Source organism: Parasteatoda tepidariorum, chromosome 8, assembly GCF_982258835.1.
Source record: "Parasteatoda tepidariorum strain Cologne lab strain chromosome 8, Ptep-v5.0, whole genome shotgun sequence".
In the NCBI taxonomy this organism is placed as follows: domain Eukaryota; kingdom Metazoa; phylum Arthropoda; class Arachnida; order Araneae; family Theridiidae; genus Parasteatoda; species Parasteatoda tepidariorum.
This window is the reverse complement of record NC_141762.1, coordinates 68,518,530-68,544,436: the sequence shown is the minus strand read 5'-3', so window position 1 is coordinate 68,544,436 and position 25,907 is coordinate 68,518,530. Positions and strand designations below refer to the sequence as shown.

The 25,907-nt window shown below is 25.9% G+C and overlaps 1 protein-coding gene across 2 annotated transcripts; it reads left to right on the top strand.

Annotated features, from left to right (window-relative positions):
• The first annotated feature begins 399 nt into the window (after window positions 1-399).
• Window positions 400-24,128, top strand: LOC107449345 (tumor susceptibility gene 101). Of its 2 annotated transcripts, XM_087169044.1 has the most exons (12): window positions 400-634; window positions 2,632-2,690; window positions 7,444-7,528; window positions 7,753-7,818; window positions 9,419-9,582; window positions 9,662-9,794; window positions 13,998-14,105; window positions 15,938-16,185; window positions 16,263-16,355; window positions 19,712-19,845; window positions 22,925-23,027; window positions 23,834-24,128. In XM_087169044.1, exons 2-12 carry the CDS (start codon window positions 2,643-2,645, stop codon window positions 23,915-23,917), a joined length of 1,266 nt encoding a protein of 421 aa, XP_087025170.1. In that variant the 5' UTR covers window positions 400-634; window positions 2,632-2,642; the 3' UTR covers window positions 23,918-24,128. The 2 variants fall into 2 exon arrangements, with proteins under 2 accessions (XP_087025170.1, XP_087025171.1); XM_087169045.1 differs by lacking the exons at window positions 400-634; window positions 2,632-2,690 and adding an exon at window positions 6,240-6,754.
• Window positions 24,129-25,907: the final 1,779 nt, after the last annotated feature.

Here is a 25,907-nt window from a genome sequence, read left to right as displayed (position 1 = left end):
GATTGGTGCATGTCTTTTCAGTTTAAACTAAGGTGTAACTAATTAAGGTACAAGCAATCAGTTGAGGACAAATCATTGGAGCGTCCTTGAAAAATTGAACCTTGAAAGCTACTTGAAGACAACCGTATATTTATGGACTCGGGCTGAAATCGGCTTGATACAATAGCAAAGTAGTGTAGGTAAATGGCGCACATTCGTCTATAACGCAATTGCGTTGAAGGTCATTTTCTTCCCAGCGCACTTTATCTATTGAAAAATAGCCCTTCATGCTACTCTTTTACATTAGAGCTCTCAGGATTGCATCATAACTTTTATTTATTAGTATCTCATTTATCCTTAAAACCGGATTATGCGAAATGAAAAAAAATCCTAAATAAGAAACCATTTTTAGATAGAAGTACCAGTCTAAATATCTCATTAATGACATCTGTATAGTTTTTTTTTGTTATTTTTGGTTGTTTTGTTTGATAAATGGCAATACTTTACTCAGAGCCCTCTCGCTTCGTCTTTTTAATTACTCTCTCTTGTGGTAATAATCTACGGAAACAAAACTAAAAGTCAGTTATGATTATTTGGGAGACATTGCCTTATAGTATATACTAATAGTTACCAAAACTATATTTTATAAATCCCGGTAAGATTTGTTGTTTATCAAATGGTCAACAAATATACTATTTTATATATTACTTAATTTCTAAATATATCTGGTTTGTTGATCATCATTCAATTTTTTTTATCTTGATTTTATCTACGTTTTATGTCAAAACATGCATAAACCATTACTTATATACTTTTAAAACCTAATTTTTTATTTTACGCGAAAGTAATTGTGCTCGCTCAAGTAGGGATCATGAGTCATATCAATTGTTTTGAGTGAATAAATATATCGATTATCTTAAATGATAGAAGTTAGTTTTTTCCCCTCTTTCGGGAAAAATATGGTGTTAAAATAAATTATCAGAGTGTCAATATTATGTTCTGTCATTATAATGTGACTCTTTGTTGTTATTTTTAGTTTATAAATATTATTTTAATAACGTTTCATTTTCATTGTTTTCTTTCATCCTTGGTAAAATAAAGTTAAATTATACTTATGAAACAGTTTAAGATAATTAGAAGGCTTTCAAGTAATTTTTCTGTTAATGTATTTATTATGCTTGCTGAATCTATGTTGCAATTAACCATGTTCTTTTAATTAATTTGTTTTAAATTTGTTTACAAACAATTAGTTTAGTTGCTATACATGACAATAACCTTTTCTCAAATAACTTCTTACGGGTAGTATTAATTTTTAACAAAGCTATATTCTTAATCTTACTTATATTACTTATACATTAAACCTCTGATACTGTTTTGTTTCAATTACTGAAACAAATGTTAGGATTACAACACCAATAAGTCAATCCATTCTTGAAGAATTTGCCTTTATTATATTCATATTGAAAAATTTACAATTTGTGTTTATCTAGTGAAATCCCACCTTATACTATTTTCTTATTGAAAAATTAAAATTTGTGTTTATCTATTGGAATCCCTGACCAACTAAAGTAAAATATTTAGTCTCTATCGGGTATTATCACTTATTTGGGTGTTTAATGCATATTGTTCATTGGGTTGTGGTTGAATTCGTTGAAAGCTTATTTTCTAAAAATTAAACTTTGTGTTAATTGTCACCTTACAAGGAATATAATGCATTAGAAAGCGTATCTTGAGTAAACAGCACTTAAACATTCATCTCTTCTGACTTTAATATTCATTATCTCTTCTGACTAACAGAAGATCCCCATATTTTTAGTTTCATTTTTTGATACTAATCTTTTTTAAAAAATAAAACTTACAAGAATGTTAGGTGCTTCATAAGTTATAGCTAATTATCTATTTTGTTTCATAGTGAGTTTCATTCATGAACTACGGATGATGCGGGAGGCAGTAAATATATATCCCTCTCAATATTTAGAAATTTAAAAAAGTCCTTATATTTCAGAAACAAATAAGTTATAATAAAGTGAACTAAGTTTTAAACAATTTAAAAGATTAAAAAAATGTTCTTTTTAAAGCTAGATATAGATAAATTTAAAATAACAAGGTAGTTTCATTTATTAAAAAAAACTGATGGTGTTGCACTTGTGAGTAGAATTTATTTTGGAAGAGTTGTATTATACAGTAATTTTTCTGAAATTAAATGTTAGTACTCTGTGCATTTAAAAATGCTCTTGAGTAATGATTTTAATAGACATTTATGTAGTCTTAACAATGATTTTTTTAAGTATTATTTGCTATAGCTTTTTCAAAATTCCAATATTTTTATTCATTTTACGTCATATACAATCAGAAATTATTTTTGACACGTATAACCAGTGCCGATTTCTTCGTAAGCCTACATGATTATACCAATCACTTTTCGATAGTATTGTTGCCGATTTCAATATACTTTTTATAATTGATTTTCTTTAATATGATACTATAACTATATATAAATTTGGCATCTTCTAATTTAAATTTATTAAAGCTCATTTCTTTTCTCACTAGTGTGAAATAAAAATGCGTTGATTATTAGCTTTTTACTGTATTAACAAGTAGGCAAACACTTTTCTTTCTTTAATATTATAAGTTTAATGATTTGTCTTTTAGGTGGAACAAAAATGCCGCAGGAAACATTTGATTCGTATGTAACAAAGATATTGTCAAAGGTAAGTTCAAATAGTAGGAAAATGTGTACTGATCTAATTTTTGTCTTAACTGTATTGTTTGCTACTTCTATGCGTGTTTACTTTTTTAATTTATATTTTTTATTGGATAAACATCAACAAGTGAAACTTTAATTATTTCTGATCTAAAACAATTCATTGAATTATAATTCATTTGTGTTTTTGCGAATTTTAGTCCATTTATAAAATAATAATTTAACAAACAGTAATTATACAAAAGTTGAAGACACATAAAAAATGATATGTGGAACAAAATATATAAATTATTCTAAAAATATCCATTATACATATTCAGTTAGACAGTCATATGATATTAGAACATGTATGGATTTATATGTCTAACATTTTCATAATGTAGTTAATTACTTGGCTTAATTTTGAGAATAGGAGACTCAAAAAAGAAATTCCAAAATTTCTGGCTTGGGTTAGAATCCCCGTAGATGATTGTACTCCGGAAAAAATCCAGATTATTTCTTTAACCGTGATCTGGAAGTTTCCGGAAATCCAAAGTCAAGAAGTTTCAAGAAATCATTGATCACATACGTGTATGAAAATTCTTGTGTATTTTATTTAAAAATATTAAAACTAGAATTCATACTTAACAACTCTTTCATTTGTAAATATTTTTTTCTGGTCGAATAATAAAAGTGATTAGAGATAAAAATAAACTTATACATAATTATTCAATTAAATTTTGCTGCATATAATTTATTTAGAATTTCCTGTTTTGAAAATATCAATGATTTAAATTTATAAAGACAAGTGTCCTGAAGAAATTTTCAGGATTTTTGAGTTGGGCTCACTATTACCCCTGAATCCCTCAATTGCTGTGGCAAAAACAAACAGGCAAAATTAATGATGTTAAAAATAGTTCAAAAATCGCAAATATTAAAACGATCATTCATTCTAAAATAGTCTTATTTAATTTTTTTAATAGTCTTATTTATTTAGTGTAACATTTTTGGTTTTCAAAGGCAGTTATTACGAGTTTTAAAATACTGTTATTTTTATACGATATTATTATGACGTGAAATTAGAATCACACATTTAATAATTCAATATGTTCTGTGAAGGTTATATAGTTTTTTTTGCACAATTTTCCAAAAGTAATTGTTACTAATTTTCAAATGACTTTTAAAATCTTACTATTTTTTAAAACAATATTATTTATTTCGATGCACAAGTTGCGCATTAGTAAAACCACATGCTTTTGGGGTCTATCTCTTTTTCAACAGTTATATTGCCACTTTTAAAAATATTTGTTATTTTTTTAAATGCGATTATGATTTGCAAATGGCAAAAAAGAAAAAGGAATGTGCATAAACAAACGTGTAACATTTGCACTTAGTTAATTTTTTTTCTTTTATTATTGATTTATAAAAAAATAAGTCATTTTTCAGTAAATAATTAGTTATCCAATTAATACACTTAAAAAAGCTTATATACCATTTATTTCTATACATATCTTTTTTATAAACACAAAGCTCTTTTGTAAGTATAAATTGGATTTATATTTATTACTGTTATAAATATTTCCTAGAAGGATATTAGTTCTAGTAAAGATTTTGCAGACATCTAGAAAAATTCTGCCATAGTTTGGTATGACCCTTAGTAGTATAAATCATAATAGTTTAATAATACAAATCATTTTAAACTTCTGTCATGTTTCGCTGTGCAAAATCATTTAAACAATAAAAATTTGTTTTTAATAAAATTCAATAAATAATTGTGTGAAACATGATCTTTTTTTTATATATATATATATTTTGCATTTGAAAGTATATTTTTGTAAATGTGTCAACATAGTATGATTTGGACCAAGGTATTCTTACAAAAGATACGTTGGTTCGCTGTACAAGATTTGTTGAAAAGAAAAATGATTAATTGAAGTAAAATTTGTTTCAATAAAACATTTTTAAAATAATCATTAATGGAGAAAAGTATGTATTTTGTCGTTTAGAAAATTTTTTTAATTATATGGACAATTGTTCAATAAGATAAAAAATACAAACTGAAAAGTGGACTAACTTCAGTTTCTTCTATATGTAAGACCAGATTCATGTAAATTAAATAATTATTGAAAATTGTGGAATAAATCCAAATCATTACTATTCTCAGTAATTCTGATTGATTTTGGAAACTACTGGTCCTTAAGACCCAGGACTTAAAAATTTCCGTGTCTTTTCTTTACTAAAAGCAGGTTGTTATTTAAAGTATAATATAAAGCACTTAAGATGTTATTTGTTTCTAAAAATTAAAATATTCTGCATAAAAGAATTTAAATAAACACTTTAAATGGTGTTTGAAACTAGAAAAAGGAGGGGAAAGTTGTGTCCAATATTTAAAAAAATTCTTGGAGATATAAATTAAGTTTTTTTTTTAAAAAATCTTTGATATTGCGCAAATGAATCTTCTTTATCTATCTATTAATTTGCTCATTACATACCTGCCAACTTGCTCCCATTTATCAAAATATTTTTATTTGAATATTTAGAGTGACACTAAATTTTATGATTTAATTTTTTATTATGATTTTATGAATTAATTTCAGATTGATTTTTTCCAACGCTACATATAAACAATTTAAATATGTACATTAAACCAAATAATTGTGCAGAGAAAATATTTTTTAGTGAAAGCAAAGAAAATATTTTTTTTCTCTAAATTTAATAAAGTTCAACTTAAACTGACAAAACAAGGAATTCAAAACAAACAATTAATATAATATAATTTATTTACTTGATAGACTTAACAAAAAAATTTGAATAAGGAAAGAGTTAGTATATTTGAAACCTGAGTTTTTCATTAGAACTTACCAACTACATCAAGAAAAAGCAATAATGTTGTTTTTTGGTTTAATTTAGCTATGTTCTGCTTATGTGCTATTTTTTGTTCTTGATGCAGAATTAGGTATCCCAAAGGGCTGGTCATAACTTTTTTTCCACATCCCTTCTACAATTTTCGACATTTTACATGCTATAGCGTATAAGCGAAACTGCTGATTCTTTAAACAGAAACTTAGTATTTGATAGATATAACAAATAAGATAACATTCTTGTCTTTCAAGATAAAGTTAATTGTTTAAACTAATTAGAAATTGATAAATTACTATTAATTAACAGTTTTCTTCTTGAAGATGCTACATTAAAATGAGACTAATAATTTAGTACTACGTAATAAAGTGAAAAATATTTTGATCACAATGTTTTGTCTAGTAATATTTTCTCATTCTCATTAACAGCACAGCAACATTTTTAAGATAAGATTTAATTGCTTTATTCAGTGAAATGTGTGTAAGCCCTGACAAACTTATGTTCTCACATTGTTTCTTTTATAAATCAGTTTCACTATGTTTGTAACTTAGGGATCATTCACTAATAAAGTATTTCCATATAGGTTCAGAGCAATGAACAATCACAGAGCTCTTTGTCTGAAACTTGTTATTTTATCATTATTTGAATCATTATTTTATCTTTAGTTATTTTATCATTATTTCATATCATTATCATAATTTTATCTATTTGTTTTTTAGAGTCCAAACATTTTTTGGCATTTTGCTAATTTTATATACACATAGATAAACTTTTATCAATTGGAACAAAAATATTCTTCTTAGTGTGCAAATCCTAATTGTGAAGGTTCTTAAAAATATTTTTTGAGTGTTTCGCGAGTATTTAAAAGATGCTCATTTTTTGCTGGAAAATTTGACTACCTGCCCTGATAGATTTTGATTTTTTTCCTGCCATATCATTTAACAAGATCATTTTTTATTTGGAAAAAAGGTTTTGAAAGTAGCTTCCAGCTGTTTCTATGTTTTCTACATCTGTTGTATTTATTACCAGCAAAATTCAAAGTTTGGCATTCTGTGGAGTGCCTGGGCATTGTATGTAATGCTTAAAACTAGCCAGTAATGTGTAAAATAATTTATATTATAAACTTTTCGTACATAATGCCAAATTAGAAGTAGGCAAAGTATCAAATACATTTCAGATTTGTTTCAAATGTTAGTCAAAGTGTCATTCAAGCCTTCCATATTGATACATCAAGTAGGTTAATTTTAATTTCTTATTTTTCTTACATGGAAATTTTGTTTCTTTTTAATAAGAACGTTAAATTTCTTTATGTATTTTGAATTTTTTTTTTAATGAATCTCATTTTTTTAGACTAACATGCATTTTTGAGGAATGCATGTCATTTATGTAACAACCTTCTTAAGATCTTTTTTCTTACTTTGCCTAAATAGCATTTGTCATTCTATAGAATGCCTATGTATTATTACAATGCCTAGGGAAAGTATGTAAGATTTTTCATTATATTTTGCCTTAAAGCGTCCAGCATTATATCATTCCATACTTTACCGGTAACATCTGTAAATCCGATAAAATGTCTTTGAAAACTTTCTTTCACCAAATTTCATACTAGAATATAAATATCTCAATATTTCTTGGATATATCTTTTAAAAAATTTGTCCTATTTATTTTTAATTTTTGTTTTTATTTATTTTTTTCGTGTCCTTATTTATAAATTTAAATAATTGATTATTTATCATTATCAGGCATTTGTTTTCTCATCATCAGTTGTCAATGATTTTTTTTTTTTTTAGTTGAATTCAAATTTTATTGTTACTTAAAGCATTTAGTGCTAAATACATGTAATTTATTGTGTATATTTCTCTTTATTAATTCAGAAATAAGAAGTTGGGCATTCTTTTAATTATATTTTATTTTTTTATAGTATCAATATCCAGATAGAGCAAAACGTGATGTTAGTAATGCCATTCAACGTTATAAAAATTTAAGGCCTAAACTAGACACTTATGGTAAGTAATTATATCTCAAAATGTATTTTTCTTGTTATGTTAAATTTTTACAAAAAAAAAAAAAACCCCATTAAAAAGCCATCAAGCTTGAAATCTTAGTTTTATCTTAGAAAAGTCCTTAAATTAATTTTTATTTATTTTGGTATATGAATTTGTTAAAAAATTAAAATTCCCACATTAAAATTCCTTGTCCTTATTTTTGATGATATTTTTCTTATTTCTAGTTTTTAATGATGGCAATAGACAAGAATTAGCTTGCCTTGATGGTACTATCCCTGTTATGTATAAAGGTAAGGAATTCTTTTGTATATAAAGGTAAGGAAAAAATAAAATTCCTTATGATAAAATTGTTCAGGACCATTGACTGATTCACTTCAATTGTCAAAACATTCATTTCTAATTAATTTCTTTTAATAGTTAACAAAGATAAAATTAAACTTCTTTCAACTTAGACATATTTAAGTTATATAACATGTCTGACTTTTCCTTCCTTTTTTACTATATGAGTTGACTCCACCAATGAAAATTTAGTGGTCCAAAAATACCTGTTTATTTTTTACGTGGTACTCCAAAAATATAACATGATAGATAAATGTAAAAAGTCTGTTATACAAGTACAAAAAATAAAAATATATTTTAATTTTCTTATATTGTTCTTCAAATGGTATAATGTATGTATTTATGCAAAAAAAATCATATTATTTGATATGTTACACAATTTTTTTGTAAAAAATTTTACATAGTTAAATTAAGTTTAAATTTTGTTATTTAATGATATATTTATATCCTGTATTTCTGACTTTTTAACTAAGTGACATATTTAATTAAATCAGCATTTATTGTGTTAAATTTTATTTATATCCTGTTTTTGCTACTGGCTACAGACAAACAGCATGTGATTTATAACTTAACTTATAGATATAACTTAATTAGTATTTAAAAGAAAATACAATTTGTAAACATGTATGCCTTAGTTATTTATATTTTAAAAGTGACATTTCTTATAAAACTTAAAAAGAAATTTAATTTTAATCTTATTTTCCATTACATGACTTGTAATTGCCTTATGATGTTAACCAGTGCCTCATGCTTAGAACAAATTCAAGTGTTACTTATAAGATATGCTTATGGAATCAGAACCTAAGTTCTATAAAAAGCAAAATGTTTTGTTTTAATCATTTTGTCATTTAACTATTTATTGCCCATTCACATAAAGCAGCAAATTGTTTTTATTTCTAATTTTGTTTTAATCTGTTTCACAAAAAGAAAAAAAAAAGAAAGGAAAATTCACTTGTTCCAAACTAATTTCTAATACAGTTTTTTATAAAGTATTCTTAAGAGTTTATAATATTTTTTTTTTGTTGTTGGCATTATGTATTTTTGATTCATCAGTTAATATGGTGTTGCTAATGAAAAATATTTATTTGCAACTCTATTTTACATGCTTATTTCACATTGAAGCATAATTTATGCAAGTTGGAATCAATTGAATAAGCTATCATTTAACAGAATGATTCTAAGGTTAAATGTGGATTTTGTAATTTTGAAACAAATAGAAGAGTCATTGTTTTTCATGAAGTTTATAATTTTCTTATGTTTGCGTGCTTATTTTCTTTAACCGAATAGTTAAAATAAAGCTTACCTACTTTATATATAATTGCATTGTTATTATTAGATTTCTGTAAACCTTTTTTTTTTTAAGTTGGTATCTAGAGCTCACGATTTCAAGTCTTTTTTAAGCCAGTTAAAGTTTAGAAATAAGTGAATTATAACAATCAATATTTAATAGTGTAAAATATTAAAAAAAAAGTTCTGAATTGAAATAATAATGTGTTATTATTTTAAACTTTTATGTGAATATTTCATAAATATCTTTTCGATTCATTTTAGGAACTTATTATCATATACCTGTATGTATCTGGCTTTTGGATTCACATCCTTACAATTCACCTATGTGCTATGTAAAACCAACCTCTGACATGCAGATAAAAGCTTCTCGACATGTTGATACTAATGGACGAGTTTATTTGCCATACCTGCACAACTGGAATCCAGTAAGAATAAAAATATTTATTTTACATACATATGACATTTTAAGCAAATGGTAACATTTCTTCTTTTATTTTCTTATAGGATACTTCAGATTTATTAGGAGTCATACAAGTAATGATTATAGTATTCGGTGAACAGCCACCAGTTTATTCTAAACCAAAACAAAACTCCTCAGCTTATACTTCTTCTACACCTTATCCTACTGAGCCATCAAGTAAGTTAAATACTTTTGTTTTTTTTTTTGTGAAAATTTTTTAGTTACTGTTTTTTATGCATGTTACTTATTGCTCTCATTTAAATTAGCAAAATTATAAAAATAATGCTTTTTTTAAAAAAATTTTATGCCCTCCTTTCCCTCTTTCCATAGTCCCATGGTTGAATAACAGTATTGGTTAAGATGTTGTGCAGGTAAAATGAGAGAAATTGCAATGATCTAAATCAGGAATGTTGAGCAGAAGTTCGTGTGCGTTTTCATGCCTTTTTTCCATCTAAAAGTTTGGTTAATAATCCCATAGTTGAATCACAGCATTGATTAAGATGTTGCACATGTGCAGGCACAGTGAGAGGAATGGCAATAAGGCTCTAAATTAGAAATCTTAAGCAGAAGTTCGTGCTACGACGGAATTAATGTGGGAGAGTATGTTACTGCAAAATGATCCAACACATGAACATAAAGTTTTGCTTCAAATTAGACAGATTTTCAAGGGTAGAAATTAAGAAAATTTAACCACTAGTCCAAAAGACCATTAACTAGAAAATATTACTAGTCACACACATTTTCATTTGTAAACATACATGCCTCTGTTAGATTTAAAAAAAGAAAATTAATGAAGTGAATTTAAAATAAGAATTATAATACAGAGTGTATTGTCCTCGATTATTATGGAATATGCATTGGAAATAAAACACAAACTAAAACATGAAGCTAAAATCACTAAACCATCTCTTTATATCGATATTGAACTGAAAATTATTTTATAGTTTTCAGAGTGAAGGTATAGTGGTCCTAAACCAGCAGACCATCCTTAATTTCGAACCATGGAGTGTATGCTGTGTTGAAATTGCCTTTTTTGTGGTTTCTAAAAGTCTTACAATTTACCTGAAAAGTGTATTGTTGCTAATGGCAATAACTTTGATGCCATTAAAGGCCTTATTATTTATATATCTTTGCTCTTTTATTTTATTAGTCTATTCACTTAATTTTTTGAATGTTCTTTTGTTAATTGTGCATTCATCAGCACTCAAAAGAAAGGAATTTGTAAGAAGTATTGAATGAAAGGCAATTTTAGACTTCAGTTCATAATTTATTAATAATTTTTTAATGGTTAAGTTATAAATTATTCAAACCTTTCAATCATCTATTCTCCTTAAAAATATTTTTTATGAAGTTGTTTGCTTTCAGGTAAGTTACATGAAGGTTTCTTTGTCCATTCTTTCTCTAAGATTTTGCACTGTGTAAAAATGTAATTATCTATTTAAAAAATTTTGTTTTAATTTTTATATTAAGCATGAAGTTTGATTCTAATATTTCTAAAAAAAGAAAATAAATAAATAATTTTTTAAAGGATAACTTCAATGAATATATATCAAAAAAAATTTCTTTTGATTTTAATAGTTACTTAAATTTATAAAAATTTGCTGATTATTAGTTATTTTCTATATTTGTTTTATAAATTTTTTCAGCATTAATTTCTGTTATATTTTTTTTTTAATTATAAACACCTGTGTGATATAATCACACTGTATAAGTAACTTACATTATTCATAATATATATATTTCACACTTAGTAATTTTTTCAAATTTTTTTTCACTTAATGTTACATGGCTTACAGGATTGATTACCATTCACCATGGAAAAATATGTAAGTTAGTGAAATATCTTAATATTTAATGACTTGTGCACCATCTGATTTTCTGAAAAGTAATACAATTAAGACTTTCTTTTCTTCTGTGTTGTTCGCTCTTTTCTTTATGTTTTAAAAGAATAAATTTCTTCTGAATGGTTTTGCACATGTCTATTTTATTCTTCTACAATTCAAGTTTTTAATGGAATGTTAATCATTCCTGTAAGATATATTTTACCTGATCAATAAAGTCCATTTTTTTCTACATTAGAAATAAAAACTGATTTGTGTTGAATTCAGTTTTTAGAAATGAAATTTCTTTGCATTATACTTGTTTGCATGTATTAATAAAATTCTTATAAGTTTTTTACAGAAACTCTGATTGCTTATTTTAAATTATGAGACAAAATTTTATTAAGCATCTATTTAAAGCTGTTTTTCTTTCTTTTTTTTTTGTTATCAACAAAACAAATTCATACTTTTCAATATTCTTAGCACTTTGTTCAATATCATATTTTCTGGAAGAATATGCAAGATAAAGTTAAGTCAACCGTTGTTAATTTGAGCTTCTGTAAAATATGAAACAGTTGAGAAATATGAACTTGTGTATCATAAAATACCTTTTTATTTTATATCTGAGATAATCTTTGTCATTTTATACTGACAAAATCTTTTGTTCATATTTGCCATACTGAAATACAAGTTTTGCCTTGCTGCTAAAACCTTTTAACAATATTAGCCATAATAACACATAGAAGAGTGAAGAAATATCACATTTCTCAGATTACAAAAACGTTTTAACCTTATTTGCCATAATTATATTTTTAATAAAAAATCAACCTTTGAAAGCTTATTTTTGAAAACCAGTTTATCATAGAACTTTTCTGTCACAGATAAGCCTTATTATTATTCAGCATTATACTGTCTTGGGCAGTGGTGTAAAATTTAAACATGGAAGAGATTAATTTCAAAAAATTTATATTTGTAATATCTGAAAAGTAATATCTTTCTATTAAAAGTAAATCTACTTAGTTGTGTAACATTTAAAATTCATTTATTATGTAAATAATTTTTTTATAATTTTTTGAAATTCCCATATTTTTTCTTGCAATTTAATTTCCTTTTCAACAAATATTTTAAAAGAATACGAATTGACTGCAAAATAAGTTATTAAAATTATTTTTGATTCCAATGAATGAAGTTATAAAAACCTAGTTTTTATTATAACTTTGTTTGAATCATTTTCAACGTAAGATTTTTATTGTTTTTATCAATTTAATTCATGATCCAAATTAAATATTTTTAAAAATATATTAGCATTTTCCCCACCTTCCATTATTAAGTTCAAGGATTTAAATAGAACTTTTTATTATGTTTAAAAAATTCTTCAAATTACTTATAACATATTAGTTGATTGATTTTCATTTCTTTTATACTTTTTCTTTGCATCAATTTTTGATTTTTTGTTTGCTTGAAAATCCTAATTGGCTTATACTTTCTAATGCTTTCCTTTTCTTTAAAACCATATTTCTTATAATTCCTTTTTTAGCAATTTTTTCAAAAGTTTTTACAATAATATTCTAGCCTGTTTTTAATTAAAATTGGTGAACTTAGTAAATAATAATAATTTAGTATATTCATATCCTATTTTAGTGTTAATGTTACTCATTCGAAACCAAAAGCACAATTATTGACTGATTTCAAAAATTTAAATTTTAACTTTTAGGGAAAAAAAGGTGGCTTCTTTATTTTTGTAAACTAATTAAAATATATTGTTTAAAAAAAATAATTTTTTTTCTAAATTAAGAATAATTGAGATTCTTTTGTTTTTTTGGTCTTAAATTAATTTTACTTTATTTTGCAAAATTCAGATTCATGCATATTTGTAATTTTTTCCTGATAATTCTTAGATAAATATTGAGATATTGCTTATGCATTCAACAATTACTACTTTCAACATAATAATTACTATAAAATGTTGTAGTATTTGTTTCTGTTTTATAGATTACTCCTGATTTTAATTATGACTCATTATGATTTTGTCCATCATTATAAAATATAAAAAAATATAGTGGGGGCTAAGTTTAATGCTTTTTATCCTTTGCAAAAACACTTGTTTTAATTAAAATATCACATTTTGCTTAAGTTTTTTCTAACTAGATTCATTATTTGAAAAATGGATTTACATTATGTCTTTGTACAAATATTTAAAGACAGTAAAATTGTCCTCAGAACTATAGATAAACATTACTTAGTGTCATTTTACTTTTACAGTAACTAACTATTGTTTAAATTGCGAGGCTATTCAATATTTCTATGTTTATTCTAATATTTTGTAACCTTCAATTCCTAAATATAGTTTTGTTTTTAAAAACTGCTTTTTAATTTCCCACAATTTTTAAAATTTGTGCTTCATTGTAATGTTTTTAAATTCTAAAAATTTAAGTTTTACCTTTAAATAAGTTTTTCATAGACATTCCTTAAGAAAATTTTGTAATTCTAGAAATGCTGACTAATTTGTTCATAAATTTAGATTTTTTTATTTTTGTACAATACCTATTTATTGTCTCAGGTTTTATGCCAATGCCAAATGTGGGAACAACTTATCCTTCTTACCCTCCAGTTCAGCCAGGGTCTACTCCTTACCCTCCAGTGTCATCTGCATTTCCACCTTATTCAGGTAAAAGTATAACTATGCAAAAAAAGTGACTTTATTTGTGCAAACTAATCCTAAATTAGAAATATATAGTTGAATATCGATTTAACAAACTCAATAGGATCTGAAATTTTATTTCTTAAATCGGGATTGCTGTGATTTTGTATCCTAAATTAAAACCGTCTGAGCTTATCTTACGGAACAGTCCTAATATAAAACGACTTAAAAATACCAATTGCTAGAAATTGTACATATTTATTCATCTTTCAAAATATGACATATTTTCAATGTTGTAAATTGGTTTAGTGTGCTTGAATGTCCCACCTTTGTAAAAGCAATTTTTGAAACTTGGTTATGGTTCTAAGCTTAAGGTTGTCTCATAAAATATAGGGTATCCAAAATGTTGGGTTTGTTTCTTTTCTCTGGATTTTTGTTTTAACACTGCTGTAATTTTCTCATAAGCAACATTATTTTTTTCTGTATTTTCATGAAAATATTTTAAGACTTTAAAATGTCTTAAAAATTTTTTTTTAAATTTAATAAAATAATTTTTTCAAATAAAAATCGAATTCATTAAAAAATATACATAAAAAATATTATTAGTGTTTGTAACGATTCTTTAACCTGGTGTTAATAATTCATCAAATAAGGATTTTGTTTTAATTTTAATTGGCAAAAAATAAATTTGCTAAAATCAAAATCAGGTAAATAAAGTTTGATTAATTCAGGGTCTGGCTGTATATGTTTTAAAACTAATAAAATATTTGTGCGTTCTTGCTTTTTTATATACGTTTCATTTCTAATCATAGTAATATATATTTTTTTATAAAACTACAAGTTTAATATTCAAATAAAGTTTTAAGAAATTTATAGTTGCATTTAACAATAATGCATGTTCATTTTTTTAAAAATTGAATTTCTTCTTCTCATTTGAAAAATATTTTAGTGTTTGTTTTTAATTTCAAAAACATGTTAAAAAATATCAAGTAATGACTTTATTTATTTTCTGAGAGTAAATTAAATGTTATAAAAAAAACATAGATTTGTTTGTCTTTGATTAGTAAAAAAGATTGTGAAATATTATGAAATTGATATTTTTAAAGGTTTTCATTTTGATAATTCGTAAAACTTTCGAGGTTAATAAAAAGGGATAAAAACATCCAATTAAGGCAAAGATGTTTTTCATTTTTTAGGAATATCAATGACGAAAACTCTTAAAAAATCATACCACTTTTAACTAAGTAAAATTTGAATTATTTGTGAATATCTATGTGCTTATAGCATATGTTCGAACTATAAAGTATTCTAAGTAAAAACAAAATTCAAGCTATAAAATTTTTAAAAAAATATAATCTTCAGCTGTATTTTTATTGGCAAAAATTAATGTTTTTAAATTGATGTTCGAAAAGAAAGCCCTTTGAGATTTGTACAGATTTAACACAATACCATTTTGAAAACTTGGATCACTATACTGGAAATTTTGATTTGTAAATATGAAGCTTTTGTGCATATGAAAAGTATTTATTATCCTCAGGGGAAATCAGCGCAAACCTCAGATCAAAGTCTTGGGGTCTAAATTTGTCATACAATGTGCATAAAATCTATTTTGTCTGCAATTTATTGTAAAACAAAACAAAAAAAAGAAAAAACTAGAATTAGATGTTAGTGACATAAGGAAATTCTCTACATTTAAACTACCCTGTAGATTTCATTTGTGATTACTGATATTTATGTATCTACCTTAACAATTTTAAATTTTTCATACAAGCTGGTTATTATTTCAAATCCAATGTATATGTTATTTTAACTTGAAGTTATCCATTCCATTTGCGTTAAAAATCATTTTATGTTTGTAGGTGGTTACCCTGCAGCATCAGGCTACAGTGCCTATGGTGGAATGAATTCTGCCTCTGGTGGCCTTCCTCCAACCAATAGTTATCCTCCAACTACTGCCACCCCTTATCCTCCAACAACTGCATCGAACATGACTACACAACAAAGTGGCACTGGCACAATTACCCAAGAACATATACATGCCTCATTATATTCTGCCGTAGAAGACAAAGTTAAAAAGCATCTTCGAGAAGTTCTTGCTCAATCACAGGTAAAATACTTTCTGATTACTGTACAATTTCTTATGCAATGCTGTATACTTATTTTCTTTTTATTGTTATTATTTAGGCTGAGATGGATGTTTTGAAAAAAACAGAGGAGGATTTAAACAAAGGAAAAGCTAAACTAGAAGATATTATTAACCGTTTACAAATGGAACAGGTAATGAACTATGCTTAATCATTGTGTGCATTTGACATGATCTGCAGTTTAAACTAGCTTTTTATTAACCATGAGTAGGGCTACAAGTTTGTCGCGGGAAAAAATACCCGAAATTCGCGGGAAATTTTGAAAATTACACCAATTTTAAACATAACAAAATGTACTATATAAATGATGCAAGAGACAGAAATTGCGCAAATAGTAAAAAAAAAAAGCTTTAAAAATACACAAAAGTATTTCTTTTAATTTCAAGCAATATTAATATATTTATTTAAATGAACAGAATTTTGGTACAAAGTATTGTACATTGTCAGGATATTCTGATTTATGCTTCGCCTTTCATCACTTAATACATTTTTATACTTTCTATACGATCTGCGTCCACACTGTTTGTAGGCACCGACAAACATGGAATTGCCAATTTCGGATAGCCTTCAGTTGCTGATTTCGAAAACTCGATCAATTTTTCTTCTTCGACACGTCTTTCCACGCCAGAATTTTTACCTTTGATTTGTAAGGCGTAATTGCTGTGAAAACTCAAACATTCTGCATTCAAAGTACTAGTTACAAAAGCCTTATCTCCCTCTCATCAAAGAAACTGATCCCTATTTAAGAAATCGCAAGAAGCCGCCCAGGAAAAATTGTCTGGAGAGGCAGTAGAAATTTCATTGCTGAGTGCAATAGTCTGTGTAAGAATTTTTATGTCAAAGATTTGATTTATAACATTTTCCTTCTTTTGTGATTCCAGTTTCTTTTGCACTCCTACTGACTTCAGGAAGGTAATCCTATCAGTCTATTACCCTCCCTAAGTGTGGAGAGACCACCTTACTTGACAAGATTGTGATTATCTCGTATCTCTGAACTATTTTCTTGTCATTTTGCTATTGATTCACTCCCCTAAATATCTAATCAATTTTATATGTTAAATTTAAGGCTTCAGGAAAGTAAACAATTCTATTAAATGAAAATAATAAATTGAAAATGAAAGAAAAATTCAAATTTTAAGCAATTTTTGCGCAAATCAATGCATTTTGAGAAATTTGCGGATTTTAGAAAAAAAGGGACATTTTCGCGGAAATTCGCGCCACGACAGACCTGCAGCCCTAACCATGAGCAATTAAACTGATAATTTAATCAGTTAAAAAACTATCTGCAATGCCTTCAAACTCATTTCTCAAAGTCCTTGGATGTTTCTATTATTGCATTGAGTTAGTTAGAAAATTTAAGTTCTTTTTATGTAGTATCAAATTTTGTATGCAACTATTAGTTATTTGCCTAATATTTGTGGTGAAAATGTTTTTCTATTATTGCTAAAGCAAGTGTTATAGGAACACTACACGTAAAGTAGTTTGAAATATTTTGGCATTTGCTACAAAACTAAACTGTTTCCAGAGTTGCATTAAAGTGAAATTAAGTTACAAACAAAACATATTGTGCCGTATTTTTAGTTTCTTTTGAACCAGGGTAAAAATACTAGTTGCAAAAAAAGCATAAAACCATCAGTTTTAGTTGACAAGTTGTCCTTTACACCAAGAAATTCATTTATCCATTCAAAGTTGTTTGATCAATATAGAAAAGTTCTATATTAACATTATCTATTTAAAACTATGTTTACCAAGGCAACTACAAGCCTTTTTGAGACTTGTAGTTGTTTCTTTACAATGAACTATTGTTGTAAAGGTCCAGGATCTTATCGACATGCTGCATTGCCTCGAAATTAAAGGTTGTCAGTGAGAAATATTCACATCGTCACTACCATTCAATTGGTCTTGAATATGTGGAGCCTTACTTCCATGACCCCTTTGGACAGCAATTAGCTATTTCTGGAATGCTTTTCTTTTTAAAATTAACATTTGTTAACATTGCTAGAAATTAAGATTCCCTACTAGCTCTTATTTAATTTATTGAATCACATAAAATAGACCACAATAACAGCTACAAAGAAATACTCAAATATAAATAATAATAATTAAAATGAAACTAAACATCTACTGTTCTTAGAGACATTGATACAACCTAATAGTTCAGCAGCTCAAAATAGACTAACTATATTGTCTCTAGATAGTGTTCTGCTACTAGTTTAGTTTACAGGGATTGCCATGGTAATTTGTACAAAAATATATTTGTTGTTATTTTTGTACACACACACATTCAATTTCTGCACTTCCCATTGTAATAGCTACAATAATTTCCCTTGAAATTTCTATATTAACATTTTTCATATTAAATGATGTTGTAAAAATTATGCTACCTTTTATACATTCTATATCTACAACTGTAAAATTATCTTCCTTCCTTGCAATGTATCTTGATTATGCCTTGTTTTGTTAAAAATTTATACTCTAAATGAGAGGAAAAAAACACTATTTTTTGAGCAGACAATGCCATAACTGGCACTTGTTCATAATCTTTTTAATTATTAACTTCTTGACGAAACAATTCATATCAAGACAGCTAATAAATTATTCCACAACTGTGATGCCACAATGGGCATTACCTATTTCCTAACGATTAAACTATTTTTAGTTATTTAAACTTACTTTTTTTAGTCATTCTCAATCAAATTATATTTAAATTAAATCAATGAGTTAATCTTCATAAAAGTGAACATAAAATATTTTATTCTTTTCTTATTGATCAATGTAATGGTTAACTTTTTATTTCAATACTAATGTAGACTCATTAATTCACTGCCACGCCTAATCAAAAACAAAAATCTATTTATAACTCTTTATTATTAATTTCTAATACAAATATGTTTCAGCTAAATGGTTATAATAATTCTCACAGTCTTGTTGGCGACTCCCGAAGTATTTTCAAACCTAATATTGATTATGGAGGGTTGACTTTATTTTGGCTAAGTTATATTTCAATAATTCGCCAATCTTGAATCTTTTCTCCATGCTCTTGTGTCTGTTAGGAACAAATTCATTCACTTTCAATTTCAAATTTGTGGTGACTGGGGATGCTTTGTGCCTCCCAGTTTCATTAAACTTCTCGATGTAGGGAATGTTATTTTGATCCCTTTGAGGGATTTCTTTTTTTTTTTATGATTTGTATATTTTAAATATGGCCATTTTGAATATATTAATTCTTACTTAATAAATCAAATTTTTACTTAGACGATTTTATTCATTTTCCTCGAGGCAATACTTCAACCACCACTATAATATTAATAATGGCGATCACACACACACCGCCTTCATAACAATAATAGTCTGTAAGTTTTGTAAAATTTGAAAGCTTTCTTTTACCACGCTTTTTTTTCTCCAGAAAATCTGAATTCAAAGTTTTCTTATTGTATTTCAGGACTAAATTAAGTAATCGGTTTAATAAGTGAAAAAAAATTTTTTTAGGGTCAATTAGAAAAGAATATTCATGTTTTGCGATCCAAAGAATCAGAAATGGATGAGTTATTAGCTAAAGTAGAAAAACAAGATCAAGTTGATATTGATGAAGCTGTTGTAGCACCAGCTCCTCTTTATAAGCAGTATGTATAAAAATTGAGATTTTAATTTTACAATTCATTTTAATCGTTGATGTTAAATTTATGATAGATTTGAAAATCTAGTTTAATTTAAACTGCTTTTACTGAGTGTTTTATCTAACACAATAAGCTTTCTTTTTTTATTAAATTTTTTTCATGACTTTTATATAGTATTAATTCATTGCATATCAGCAATTCAGTTTTATAATGTGTTCATTTTATAATTTACTTATATGCTTAAAATTAAAAGTCTATTTAATTATTAGGGTTTATATTAGTGTAATGTTTTGTATTACAGGAGCGGTTGTTTTTCTTTAACTAACAAAAAATATTTCATGGTGTCATGACACTCCTGTTCTACCCATGCAATAACACGATTTTCAAAGTACTATTTCTTTTTTGCTCTACCAGTATCAAGTAGTGATTTATATGCAAGCAAATAAATTATTGTACAGACAGTCATTTAATTTTATTTGCACTATAGAAAAAGAAAAAAAAGATACTGGATCAATCAATACCAAACCTAGTTAAGGGGTCACAGTACCTTTTTAACAATTTTTTAAAATAAAGGTATAATCATTCATTTTGAGGATGCGTTACATGCTCATTTAAGTTATAATCAATAATTTATCTTCAAAAAGTTATTAAACTGTTTAATTTTTTTTAAATTTTAAAAAAAGTTGAAAAAATTCTAAATTTTTAAATCCCTAAGGCTTTTTTATTTTAACATATTTTCAAAAAAAGTTTTTTTCATAGTGCTTGAAATATTTATCTTAATAATTTTGTGCATTCATTTGTTGATATATCAATTAGAATATTTTTTATAGATTATTTTGTAAAAAAGTAGGAAAAAAAGGGTAAAAATTCCTGTTAGGTATATATAACATGCCATAAAAATTGTAATACCTCATAAAATGCTTATTCCATGCACAGTTTAAATAAGTGTATTATACTCAAGATAAAAAAGTTTACTTCAAAGCTTTATCTTAAATAGAAAAAATTCCTTAGGGATTTAATTAAGATTAAGACACAAAATTATCATCTATGCGAAAAAGCACTTTAAAGTCAGACTGCTGAGCAAGTTTCTGTATTAGAACAATTTAAAATCATTCATAACTTTTTTAAAAATGTAGATAGAGAGATGAATTTTTTTCTGCACATTTGAAATACTTTGAAGTTTTATTATAAGCAATAAAAAAAAATTTGGTATTTTTGTCATTTTTTGGGTACTGTGACCCCTTAAATGTTATTTTACAATTGAAATTAAAGCTGAAAGCAGAGCTAACGAGTATAAAATGCATTTATTGAGACACTTTTATCGCTTTCCCTTAGAACTAAATTAAAAGTGAAAGAATCTGTGAAAGCATGAATTATTTCTAAAAAAGTCTTTTGAGTAAGAGTTTTGTCTTTGCAAGTAGACCTCAGAAATTTTGTACTATTTATATAAAGTTATTTTCAGAAAAGTATCAGAAGAGTTTGTGCTATTGATTGCTTTATTTATTTTTTGTTAGTTTCATTTTAGAATTGTTTGATTTTGTAAAAAAAAAAAAGTCATTGCAATCCCACCTCAGAAATCAGTAGGTCTATTTATCTCCTAAATTTTTAGAAAAGTTTTAGCAGACTTGTTTTATTATTGATTGTTCTTTATTTAATTCTTATTAATTTAATTTTCAATTGCTGACGTTGTTAAAAAGGTTTATTTTATTGATTTATTCATATCATCCTATGAATTAAGGTCTTTTCGCTCCATTTTTTTCTTGATTCCTTATGCATTATTTTTCTTTACTGTTTTTTATTCTCGATGATTTGATGGCTGGATTATAACCTTTTATAATTGTTATTAGACAAAAATTAGAGTAATAAAGTTTCATATTTTTTTATTAACCTCTTTTGTGATTTTATTCTTAAAACATTAATTTTTAATTGATTAAATACAAACTAACAATGTTTAAAATAAATGTTTTATACTTGTGATTTTCACTTATTTGTATTTGTAATCAATGGTATTGTTTAAAATATTTTCTTTCAATTGATTAATATTGCCTTTGGTGCTCTCACCATCTTATTTTTTTTGCCAGTGATGTTTTATATTTCTAATTGTTTTTTTTTTCTTAAAAAATAAATATATAAAGTAATTGAAAAGAGTAAACTCTTATAATAATTTTAACTCCTTTTTCTATCCTGATGACATAGCAAATGCCTGATGAGAATTGCCCCATTTGCTAATGCCACCCAAAAAATGGCTAAATTAAAAAATAACACTTAAATAAATATTGGTAAAAAATTTTTTAAAGTTATTCATTTGTGTCAAATATTTTACAGCTACCATGTTACTATGACACATTATGCATTAACTTTTTTTTGGTTTCGTGTATTTTACTTTTAATTGCATTGGTTAATTATGATTAATTTTATATTTTGTTAGTCTTTTTTTGTAATTTGGTTTAAAAACTTATTTCATGAATTAAATAGTATTATCTGGTGTGTATTTGTATATTTAATACTATTTCATAGTTCTTAAAATGCTGTTTAAAATATCGATTTTATTTATAAAATTGATATAATTGTTAATTTAATTATAAACAAAATAAAGTATGGCAGTTCTAAAAACTAATTTCTAAAATTATAATTTGTATTTTATTTATTTATTTTTTTGCATTAAGTTCTATTGCTAATTAACACTTTTTCAAATGCCATTCATAATACTAGAAATTTGAATGAATGCATACGGAAAAAAAAAAGTCAGATTAAAAAAAAATGTAAAACATTAGTTGTGTTGCTATTTTGGAAACTTACCTCTGATAATATTTTAATCAAGAAACATGTTTAACACACCCAATTTGTATATATATCATATAAAATATGAAACTTTAGACTAGACGTATAAAAACAGGACGTCAAGAATAGTACTTTATTCATGATTTTCCTACAAAGTATATCAACTTAAAAATTTATGTGTAGTTTTTTTTTAGGGGAATACAGTAATTCAGCATTTCTTTGTGCTTTTCTCCTCCCTTGTAATGAATTTTGTACATTTATATTTTTTCTGAAATTGCGATTTTAATGTAGTATTTTCCTTTAGACTCTTAAATGCATTTGCTGAAGAAAATGCTACTGAAGATGCTGTTTATTATTTGGGAGAAGCTTTAAGAAAAGGAGTAATCAACCTTGATCTTTACTTAAAGGTAAGTATTGAGCTTACATTCATTTTAAATGACTTATATAAATTTATATCTGCTGCCTTTTTCCACTTTCCTAGAAAAACTGCTAGTTAGTTTTTTGTTATAATGAAGTCCTACCTGGACCGCTGTCAGTGTTCAGAAAAGAACATGGACCTTGTTTAGTTCTTATCTCTATGTAAAGCTCTTTATTGTGGATATTTTATATTTCTTTTTTAATTAACTGAAAGGAATTGAGTTTCAGTTGAGCAAACATCTTTCCTTCTAAGGTGATGATGGAACAGAATTTACTTTTTTTTATTTTATCTAGCTATTAAATGGGACAATATTTTGGTTTAATACAGGAGAAAGTTAAATGCTTCTGTTTTTTTTAGTCTGAACTGGCGCAATCAGTAAAATTAGATATTGATAGATTTCCTTTTAGTACTATTTCTCTTTGTTCATTTTCTAAATCCCTGTAACCATGGTACTAATCAGTGGCCGACCGCAGGACTTTTGATTTTACGAGCACATATATTACTTGTGCTCGGTGGGCCTTTCTTCTACAGAGTCGAAGATTGAACCTCGGCCCTTCCGGACTGGAGTACAATTCTCTCCCCACTGAGCTACCACAGCCTTTAAAGATAGTATTATTGCAGTAAGAATACTTGAAGGAAAACTAAACAGTTTTGCCTTTTTGGAATAAAAGGTTTTAAAAAAATATTGCAGCACATTTTTATTATATTAATGAGGCTATTAATTTGTTTAATTCTTTCAAATTAGTTATGTTAAAGAATTGGTTTAGATTAAATGTATCTATTTCACTTTTGCAGCATGTGCGATCACTTTCCTGGAAACAGTTTATGCTTAAAGCGCTGATGCAGAAGTGTCGTGAGAAAGCAAACCTCCCACATTGATGGTAGAAGTTCCCAAGCCTACAATATGTTCTCCAGAGAAAAAATGTATACTGAACTATAAAATGAATATAAAAAATCTCTGGATTTTACGTTTGAAGGATTTAAGGCATTCACAAGATTAAATTTATTCCGTTTTATTAGAATCTTGTATAATATGTGCATTGTTTGACTGTAATAAATATTTTAATTTAAATAAACCTGTTATAATATATATTATAGTTTGGGTCTTTTAATGCTGCTTTCATCACATGTTTTTTATTCCTGGTTTAAACTAGTTTCTCATTCCCGGTTTAAACTTACAGATTTAGGCAAAAAAATTGCTCTTTTATTTTTATAAAATATGCTAGTAATTAATGAATAACTAATAATTTAGGAAAATGTTTGCATAAAAGGTATCATGCTTTGAAAAAAGCTTAGAATTAAGCTTTCAGTTAAAATTACTTTGGTAAAAGTTTCTAGGTTTTAAATTTGTAGAAACTTTTTTGTATTATTACGATGTTAAACAAAATCCCGACTTTTGTTTTTCTTTTTGTAAAATTTTCACATAAGAATTGGAAGAACAAATTGAAATAAAAATATTCTGAAATTTCAGCTTTCAGTAAAAAATTAAATATATTTGATTATTTCTTTTGTTACAGTTTCTGACAACTTGATGAGTACTTTTAAAAGAACAGTTAAATGAGCTAAATGTTTACTTTCTTAAATGCATGCTAAAACTGAAGGGTTTTATTCATTAATATATATATATATATTAACCTGATCCACATTCTTAGTCAGCGTGAAATATTATCTTAATTTAAAGTTGTAAATGATGTTAAATCAGGAATTCTTTAGCTCAAAATTAAAGACCAAATTTTATTACTTTATTTATTAAATTTTTTTTTTTAATCTAATTTTTTTAACTTAAATTTTTTTTTAAAACTAAACTTTATACCATAGAAAAATGGAAAAACAAATACAAAAGGTAACTGCAAAAGCATTCCATGAAATTTCAATTCTTAAGTTATCAGCCATAGGATAATTTTTGCTCGTTGCTTGCCATTTGCATGAAAAACTTGAACATTTTTTAAAATAATTCTATTGAGATAAATATTTTAGAAATTTAGATTTTTAGAAATGTACTCGCAGAAGTTTTTTACTTTAGATTGTTTTTTTATTTAATTTTTGTTAATTTAATTTTACAATTGCCAACATTGTTAAAAAGATTTATTTTATTGATTTATTAGTATCATCCTATGAATTAAGGTCTTTTTTTTTTCTCTATTTCATATGTATTATTTTTATTTACTTTTTTTTTCATTTAATAGCTCTATTATAACCTGCTATAATTATTATTAGACAAAAATAAGAATAATAAAGCATCATTTTTGTTTTTGAACCTTTTTTTGTGATTTTATTTTTAAAACACGACTTTTTAATTGACTAAATGGTTAGGTTTCCATAAGGTTTGTCGGTGTTGCATTCCGATTTACAGAGGAGACCGTCAACTCTGGGGAAAAAATGACAATTTGATTAGTAATAACTTTTTATAATATGATATTTATTTGCCAGTCTTAAATATTTGGTCATTGTTGGTGAGTGGAAATTTCGCACCCAGGCTGTAAGCTTGGATTTTTAAGAAGAGAAAAAGGAAGCAGCAAATAAAGTAAACAGAAAAAATTTAATTTTTTTGTTACATTTTTATTTATAAGATAAAAAATGAAGTAAATTGAATCAGTAGTTCTGGTGATAAAACATTTTAAAACAAAATATTTGTAATACCTTTTTGTTAACTTTTGTTTGGAATATTTAGAATTATTTAACTGCCTATATTGTCATGTTGATAATCATTGTTTATACAATTTTCTCTTTACTGACAAAACAGTAACCTTCTAATGATGAACATTTATATCTTTGCAGTTGTTGTCCCATATTTTTACCACGTTAGATCACACCTTAAAGTTTGTATGCGCAGCATGCTAGCTGGAGAGATCGTCAAATAGAAAAAAGT